This window comes from Ictidomys tridecemlineatus, chromosome 7 (assembly GCF_052094955.1).
Source record: "Ictidomys tridecemlineatus isolate mIctTri1 chromosome 7, mIctTri1.hap1, whole genome shotgun sequence".
Taxonomy (NCBI): domain Eukaryota; kingdom Metazoa; phylum Chordata; class Mammalia; order Rodentia; family Sciuridae; genus Ictidomys; species Ictidomys tridecemlineatus.
Genome location: NC_135483.1, coordinates 15,778,430 through 15,787,782, shown reverse-complemented (window position 1 = coordinate 15,787,782; position 9,353 = coordinate 15,778,430). Strand labels below are relative to the sequence as shown.

General features: G+C 41.9%; 1 protein-coding gene across 1 annotated transcript; it reads left to right on the top strand.

The window, feature by feature from the left end:
* The first annotated feature begins 388 nt into the window (after nt 1-388).
* Tyw2 (tRNA wybutosine-synthesizing protein 2) lies at nt 389-4,313 on the top strand. The gene has a single exon (XM_005316174.4). The coding sequence runs from the start codon at nt 522-524 to the stop codon at nt 1,830-1,832; it is 1,311 nt and encodes a 436-aa protein (XP_005316231.1). The 5' UTR covers nt 389-521; the 3' UTR covers nt 1,833-4,313.
* The last annotated feature ends 5,040 nt before the right edge of the window (nt 4,314-9,353 follow it).

Genomic DNA, 9,353 nt, shown 5'->3' with positions numbered 1-9,353 from the left:
TTCCGATTTGCACTGTTTGAATTTGTACTGAGGTAAAAATTAAACAAACCTTGTAGCTTCATTTGCCCTTAATTGACTTACAAAACCACTAATGTTGGAGGTCACAAAATAATGTATTTGGAGGGCAATACATTATTACTTTCCCACTAGTTTTGCTGTAGATATTCAGATTTACACGGAAACCTGTAGAACATGTGAGATATGTTTTGTCCAAAATTATAACACAAGGTTAACTTTTTACAATCTGACGTCTGTAAGCCCCGTAAAATTCCTCCGAATTGTTAGCTTGTAGCAACTAATAGTCGACCACAACAAAGATGGCGGAAGCGGCCTCACCAGGGCAACGGGATCACCAATCGTCAACCGCATCTGTATATTTAGTTCCGGCTTGTTTGACGTAACTTCCGCCTCGGCGCGGCGTGGGAATCTCTCTCCGAGGTGTCCGCGAATTTACCGAGGTAGGTGAACCTAGCCTTCCCGGAGTGGCGCTATAGGCTTGGAAAGCATGCGGGCGCCACAGCATGGAGAGGGAAGATGGGACGTCCGTGGCCGTTGTCGCAGTTGTGACCGAGCGGCGGTTCGCTCAGCGGTACAGGGAATTTCTCGAGAAGCAGAAACTCTTGGATAGACGGCACCGCGTGGAAAAGATGCCCGACGGCACCGTGGCGCTACCGGTGCTGGGGGAGACGCTCCCCGCGCAGCTTCTGGAGGAGCTGAGGACTCGCGTGGCCCCGGGCAGCACGTGCGTGCTGACGCCGCTCCTGGATCCTCTTCCTTCAAAGAAGGCCCGGGGTTGTTCGCCTGCCCAGAGACTGTGTCTGGAGGTGAGGCGCTGGGTAGAGGGCCGGGGAGTGGCGTGGTCGGCTGAATTGGAGGCTGATTTGCCCCGATCTTGGCAACGACATGGTAACCTTTTGTTGTTGAATGAAGACTGTTTCCAAAACAAGCAGTGGAAAAATCTGGGACCAGAACTCTGGGAGACCGTTGCCTTGGCATTTGGCGTCCAGCGTTTAGCAAAACGAGGGCGGGTATTCCCGGATGGCACTCGAACTCCAGCTGTGACTCTGCTGCATGGCGACCATGGCTGGGTAGAGCATGTGGATAATGGCATCCGATATAAGTTTGACGTGACCCAGTGCATGTTCTCCTTTGGAAACATCACTGAAAAGCTGCGAGTGGCATCGCTGCCCTGTGCTGGACAAGTGCTGGTGGATCTCTATGCAGGGATTGGTTATTTTACATTGCCCTTCCTAGTTCATGCTGGTGCTGCCTTTGTCCACGCCTGTGAGTGGAACCCCCATGCTGTAGTCGCTCTGAGAAGTAATCTGGAGATCAACGGAGTAGCAGATCGGTGCCAAATACACTTTGGGGATAACAGGAAGCTGAAGCTCTCAAACATTGCAGATAGGGTGAACCTGGGTCTGATTCCCAGTTCAGAAGAAGGCTGGCCCATTGCCTGCCAGGTGCTACGACAGGATACTGGGGGCATTTTGCATGTCCATCAAAATGTGGAATCTTTCCCAGGGAAGAATCCCCAGCCTCCTGGAAGTAGCAAAATGGAGAAAGAACATTGGCCTTATCCTCAGAAAATTATCACCAATGAATGGGAAAATGGAACTGCCAGAGATTTTAGGAGGAAACTGCTTTCACAAGCCACCAAGCTAGAGTGGCAAAGGTGGGCAGAATCTGCAGAAACTCGAATTGCCAATCTTCTTCAGCAGGTGCATGGGAAACCATGGAAGACACAAATCCTGCTCATCCAACCGGTGAAATCTTATGCTCCCCATGTGGATCACATAGTTCTGGATCTGGAATGTCGCCCAGTCTTATAGTTGACTAGAGGAGGTGGATTCAGTGAGTGACACAAGGGATCCAAGGGGCCCTTAATGCTTCAGCTCAGGCTGGCCCTTAAGGCTTTAGCTCAGGCTGGTCTTTTTTTTTTTTTTCTGGTGATTTTTTTAAATATTTTGTGGCTTGAAAGCACACTCTAGACCAACCCAAATAATTTCATTTGGCTTCCATTGATCACATTGGGAATGTGCTAAATATCTAGGAAAAACAGCATGGCTTTTTAAAAATAAGTTTAATCTATGTAATCATAAAGTTCTGAATTCTGACCTCATTCTGACTTTGAGTATATGGTTTCAATATTCATTTGGTCATGGATTTCCTTGAAAAAAAATAGGGTTTCTTTGAAATATTTCACATGGCTGTTATCTAATAAGCAGTTGTACACAAGTATTGGTTATTCTGGAGTGGAAAATACTGTTCCCCAAATCAGTCTAGCTACTAGAGAAATCTGCTGGAGAAGAGACCAATGAGGAAGCTTCTGTGCTTGTCCAGGTGTGAGGTTGGGGTGGCTTGGACCACAGTGGTGTGAGATGATTTTATTTGAAAAATAAAATCAGTGGACTCAATTATGAATCCAAATCAAGACAATGCCGCTTTGTTGTTATGACTAAATTAGGGAGGGAATGAGAGTGGGGGTAACTAACTCCATTCTTCCAATTTAGCATTCCTAAATGAATGTAGGGGAGATGTCATAAAGTTTGTCGTGGTAGAAAAAGGATTAAAATCACTGCCTAAATCATATGAAATCCAAATTTCTAGTGTTAAGCTGTGTAATCGCTGTCAGTTGTTAGCACTATGGCTCCATTTATGCAACTCCTGGCTCTATGTAAGTGTGACCTGAGGCAAGATTTAGTTTCTTCACCTGTATATTAGGTCAACGATCATACATGTCCTTGTAGGGTAGCTGATAGGTTTAAGTGAATTAACATGTCATCAGAGTAATTGGCATATAGTGTCTACTTCATTAATTCATTGTCAGCCTTGTATGCAGTAACCACATTTCCTAATTTGGCTTTGAGGGATTTCTATACATTTAGTTTACGTGAATCAGAATGTCAGTATGTTGAAGAAACAGCTACACTCCTGGGTTCAGTGCAGCACTATTCCCAATAGCCAAGAAATGAAAATAGCCTGAGTGTCTTCAACTGATGAATAGATAAAGAAAATGTGGTACCTATACACAATAGGATACTATTCAGCCATCAAAAAGAATGAAATCCTGTCATTTGTGATGATGTGAATGAAACTGGAAATTATTATGTTACAGGAAATAATCCAGGCACAGAAAGACAAGTACCACATGATCTCACTTATATATGGAATCTAAAGAGTTGATTTCTTAGAAGTTGAGATGGAAAGGTGGCTACCAGAGGCTGGGGACAGTAGGGAAAGGTTACTGGATGGAACTAAATTACCATTAGAGGAAATGAGTTCCAGTGTGCTGTTATATCAGAGTAACTACAGATAATAGTAGTGTACTGTATTTCAAAAAGCTAGAAGACTTTGAATGTCTTCACTATAAAGAAATGAAAACTAAGGAGACAGATGTTGGACCAGGTTTAAATATTACATAACATAGTGTATACATATATTGAAACATTACATGGTACAATGTTTATGTTTTTACCAGTTAAAAGTAAATGTCATTGAAAAAAAATAAGAAAACTTGGAAAATCTTTAGGAAGGAAAGCTAGAGCTGAATTTTAACTTTGAGTTGGGGTAAATCAGGTAAAGGCAGAGGAAGTGAGAACTCCTTAGACTCTTCTTCAGGCTAGGCCTTTTCTGTCTTTGAGGAAACATTCTCTTGGGCTTACCATGCAGTTGCTATTGAGTCCTTCCTCTAGCCCCTTCTCCACATTCCTAAAGGGCTCCCCTTTCATTGGGGCTCAGAGTGAATCCACTCACTACCGGAGACACTGAAGTTGACTCACTGTACCCATCCGAGTCCCTCTTTCTCCTAAAAAAAAGAAGGGCTGCCTCCCCTGTGTCTTTAGTAGCAAGGAGATGAAGGCTGAAGTCCCCAGGGAGGACTTGGGGTCTCTGACCTTGAAGAAGAGCAGCCATCTCTCCAGGCATGCTAGAGTAGGATTGTAGGACTCGATTTCCTAAGGATGTCCTTGATCAACTATACCAGCCCTGAAAGTTCTAATTGCTAAACTTCTTTTCACATAAAAATAAAAATAAATCTGCAAATCCACCCCTACTCCCACATTCATATAAACAGACCTATTTATGGTTTGTATTTTTTTTTTAACTTACAGGCAATAAATACTTCTACCTGGTATTTTGAATAGTGGATTGGCCAGATGTATAAGACATATGATAGAGGTAACAAAACTAGCAGTAGGGGAATGCTCACACCCAAAACAGGGCATTTTGAAATCAAAGTTCCTTTTCAGATATTGCAACGGTTAATGCTGCCATCTGGTGGACATGCTGTAGAAATAAAAACTGTGCCTCCATGGTCTGTCTTTATTCTCCTTTCCTTCTCTTCACCTTTCCACAAATGTTTTTGAGCCTGAATAATATATCATATACTGTGGCAACCACTGGGAATAAAATAATAAGCAAACCAGACAACAATAAAATAGTAAACAAACAATCCCAGTCTCCATGGATAGGCCTTAATCAAATAATCACACCACTCACATACAGTTCATGTAACAACTCACATTCTAGTAAATGCTGGGAGGGGAGGTTCGTGGTGCAAACGGAAGTCGGGAGGAGGGTTGACGTGGTCAGGAAGGTCAGAAAGAGCTGCCCCAGAAACATGATGGTTGAGAGCTGAAGAGCAAGTGGAATTAAGTGAGTGGACCATGGGACAGCATTCCAGGAGTGAGGGCAGGGTGGGCAGGTGCCCAGTGGAGGGGCTGGGGACCGAAACAAAGGGAGAAGAAGAGACAAGGGGTAAAGATGTGCTAACCAAGGAGCCAAGTTGAGCAGGAAGGGGCGTCATGGAAGTGTCTTAAGCAAAAATAGGACATGGTTAAACTGAGGTTTTATAAATTCACAGTTTATCAGAATCCCAGTGTTCTAAAATGCTTTAGAATATACTTAAGGCACACTCAACCCCCCAAGAGTCTTTAATCTATCCATCCTTATTTCTAATAACTGTGTGACATGGTACTGTGCAAGAAATTAGCCTCATACACGTGGTTCATAATGAAGAATGTGTTTATGTTCATGAAAGAAAGGCTGGCCTCAGAATGAGTTGGCATATATTCTTTCATTTTTTTTGCAAAAGTGTGTAGAACTATTATTACTTCTCTCTTTTCCTCTCCCTTTTCTCTCCTGTCTACTATTCTACTCTGAACTCCAGTTGCCTTGGGATCCTGGCTAGGCCTACACTTGGATTCTCCTTCCCTGTGCCACAGCCTGGAAATTTTCTCCAGGCAGTAGCTGGAGCAATTGTATGACTCATTTGGTATACTTTTCATCTCTGATGAATCATCACCCTTCAAGGCTTATGTACAATTCCCTGACAGTCATCTTTTTTTCATGTTTTACCAGTTTTTTAAACTTTAAAAGTTTGTAATAGTTGTGTACTTTCAAAGTCATTTTAGAAATTCACTCTAGTAATACTATGCACATGTACTTCAGTTGACAGAAATATCAATATGAGAAGCACATAAGAATTTTTTGCTATAACTGTTTAGAATGCTTACTTATGAAGGGAATATTAAAGTATTAAAAATGCAATGACATGTTTTTCTGATTAGACATGACAGTAACTTGCAGGATTTCTTGATCATCACACACAATTTCAGTCCAAAAAGTTTCAAAATAGATATTTGTCTCTTGACTTTTTAAAGGTCATGGTTGAATCAAAAGTAAAAAAAATGTTGAATGAATTAAGGCTTCAACTAAATGTTGCATGCATTCTTCCCTGCCTTCTCCTGCTCACTATTGCATTAGGTAGGTCAATAGATACATATGGGTGAAGAGACTACCCCAATTCGTATTTTTTTAGTAGTTTCTATTTTTTTTAAAGCCTTACTTAAACATGTTTAAAAACACAAAGGTAACAATAAGTGTTGGCGAGGATGTGGGGAAAAAAGGTACACTCATACACTGCTGGTGGGACTGCAAATTGGTGCAGCCAATATGAAAAACAGTATGAAGATTTCTGGGAAAATTGGCAATGGAACCACCATTTGACCCAGCTATCCCTCTCTCCTTGTCCTATACCAAAGACTTAAAAACAGTATACTACAGGGACACAGCCACATCAATGTTTATATCAGCACAATTCACGATAGCTAAACTGTGGAACTAACTAGAGGCCCTTTGATAGATGAATGGATTAAAAATGTGGCATATATACACAAGGCAATATTACTCAGCAATAAGATAGAATAAAATCATGGCATTTGCAGGTAAATGGATGGAATTAGAGAAGATAGTGCTATGTGAAGTTAGCCAATCCCCCCCCCCAAAAAAAAAACAAATGCCAAAAGTTTTCTCTGATACAAGAGGGCTGATTCATAGTGGGGTAGGGAGAGGGAGCATGAGAGGAATAGACGAACTCTAGATAGGGCAGAGGGGTGGGAGGGGAAGGGAGGAGGCATAGAGTTAGAAATGATGGTGGAATGTGATGATCATTATTATCCAAAGTACATGTATGAAGACATAAATTGGTATGAATATACTGTGTATACAACCAGAGATATGGAAAATTGAGCTGTATATGTGTAATAAGAATTGTAATGCATTCCTGTGTCACATATAAATAAAAAAATTAATTAAAAAAACTCAAAGGTAACAAAACCTGTTATAAAAAAACCGAAAACAACAGTCCTACAACACTATAATGAAGCAACTCTTTCCCTCTCATTCTGGGTGCCTACTTTCAGCGATTTCAAATGGGCCTGTGTGGCAAAGGAGATAGACCTAGCCAACACAAACCAAGAGGAGTCATGAACATATGCATGGAACTGATCCTAAGGGTACTGGAGCAGAAGCTGTTAGAATTCATGGTGGACAGACAATGGTGCACATTTAATAGTCTTGCCCTAGGATTATGTAACTCTTCCATCTTCTATAATAATATAGTCTGAACGTGCCACAAAAGGTCACATTGACCTACTTCATTGATGACACTGTGCTGTCAGATAAACAGTAAGTATAGTATACACTGGAGAATGGGAATAATCCCTAATAAGATCCAGCAGCCTGTAATATCTTTTATTACAATTATATTTTTAGGATCCAATAATTTTCTTAAGGGCCAAGATATCTCCTTCACAGTAAAAAACAAATCATTGCATGTCATCCACTCATTCACCCAAATTATTCCACCATGAAAGAATCATACTGAGCTCTTCAGGCCTCTTTATGGCAACTCAGAACTTGAGGATACTGTTCTGACTCATAAACTGGGTGAGGCTGAAGAGTACCAGTTTTCATTGTGACCCAGAGCACGTAAAGGCTATATGGCAGGTAAAGCCTGCAGTGTAATTAGTACTGTTGCTCGCTCACACTGGCCATTCAATCCAGGAGATTCTATGGTAAAAGCACTTGTGAAAAGATACATGGCAAGGAAGTTTATGGCAAGCTCCAGAGGGAGAATCACAAGGTACATAGAACATAAGTGTTCTGAAGCAAGGTTCATCATCTGCAGGAGCAAACTACATATCAAAAATTTAAAAATGATAATAATAAAAAAAAGAAAAACAAAACCCCCCACCAGCTCTGTGCATGATAATGGGCCTTAGTAGGATCTGAGCATATCAAGTGATCATGTGGTCAGTTTCCCACCACAAGCTGGGTTTTGTCAGACTCACCAGTCAACCCCCTCTGGAACTGATGACAGTAAGGGTCAGAGAAAACAGGTGGCATAGGCAGGTGGTTTAACTTTAACAATGTCTATATGTCAGCTCACAGTTATGGCCACTTGAGGGGCTCTTACAGCTGGTAGTTAGAGGCAAAAAAAGGGTAGTTAACTTGGCTGAGTTTTCTTGGACTATCAGTTCAAAACAATGATGGATTGCTCCTGTCCTACGGCTCACTCAGTAGTGGTCTTAAAAGACAACAGTGAGGGGAATGCTTCCAAAAGCAGTATTCCTGTTCATTGACTTTGGGAAAAGAAGTGGCCTGAAGTAAGAGTATACTTTCATGGCAAGTGGCAAATAGGTTAGCTGGCTGATCAGGGGTCTGGAATGAGAAAGAATGGAATATAGGGAAAAGGAAACTGGAGAAGTAGCTGTGGAGAAAATCATGAGATGGAACACAAAGATCCTAGTGTTGTGTGATAGTGCCTACCAAAGTTAATCTACTGTGTAAGAGGCACTAAGCAACCATCAGACAGGAAGACTTCATTGGTGAATTTCAGCACCCATATCTATCAACTCCCCCAGTAGAGGCACAATGGGCTCATGAACAAAGTAGTCCTCTTGCAGGGAGGCAAGCTCATGAGAGGCCAACAGCACTCCTTCACTTGCCAAGTAGCCACTCCTTAATGTTAACCACTGCCTCTGATCTAGTGCCACCCCTCAAGGAAACCAAGCTACTTGTCATCAGGTTATACTGGATCCTCCATCCTGGAAGGTGCACTGATGCACCTTGACAACAAACTGCCTATTTCCACATGCATTTGCCTTTCTTGCCCATACGATGCCGGCCAAAAATACTATCCAAGGTTTACAGGTGTTTGATCCATCAATACTCATCCTGCAGAACACTGCCTTTGACCTACGGACCTGGTTTATAGCAAAGGAGGTATGTCACTGGGCAAAGGACCATGGGATCCACGGCTCCTGTCATGTAATACACATGACCTAGAAAATGCTGATCAGATGGAATGGTGTAAAAAAACTTTTGAAGATGAAACTGATGCAAAAACTTGAAGAGAATTACCGAAAAGGAAATGCCACCCCAGGATTCAGTAGGCACACTGGATCAATACCCATCATATGGTACTGTGTTCCATATAGATAGAATATGTATTTGGGGATGAAAGAGTAAAAATAGAATTCCCACTATGGGATGGCTGAACAAAGACCCCCAAATATGTTCGTATCCTGCTACCTGGAATCTCCAAATATGTTACCTTACAGGTAAAAGGGATTTTGCAGGCCTGGTTAAGTTAATGCTCTGAACATAGGGAGATTATCCTAGATTATCACAAAGTTTCTTATATAAGAGAGAGAGGCAGGTTCATCTAGTAGATGCAACAACTTAAGCAGGAGGTTGGAGTGATGAAGGGGCCATGAGCTCGGGAATGTGGTAGGTGGCCTTGAGAAACTGAAAAAGTCAAGGAAGTAGAATTTCCTCTGGAACCTCTGGAAGAAAACAGCCCTTCTGACACTTGGATTTTAGACTTCTGACTTCCAGAACTATAAGAAAGTGAATTTGAAACCACTGTTTCTAGTAATTTGTTACAGCAGCAATAGGAAATCAACACACCCACTTATTCTCACTCCTCATATCCTGTGTGGGGTGTTTGTGTCTCTCAGTCCTACAATTTGGTGAGTCGAAAGGTCCTGATTCCCAACAGAGCGACT

What these genes read in the sequence shown, in the direction of transcription:
- Tyw2 (XM_005316174.4), top strand. Translation starts at nt 522, where the DNA reads ATGGAGAGGGAAGATGGGACGTCCGTGGCCGTTGTCGCAGTTGTGACC.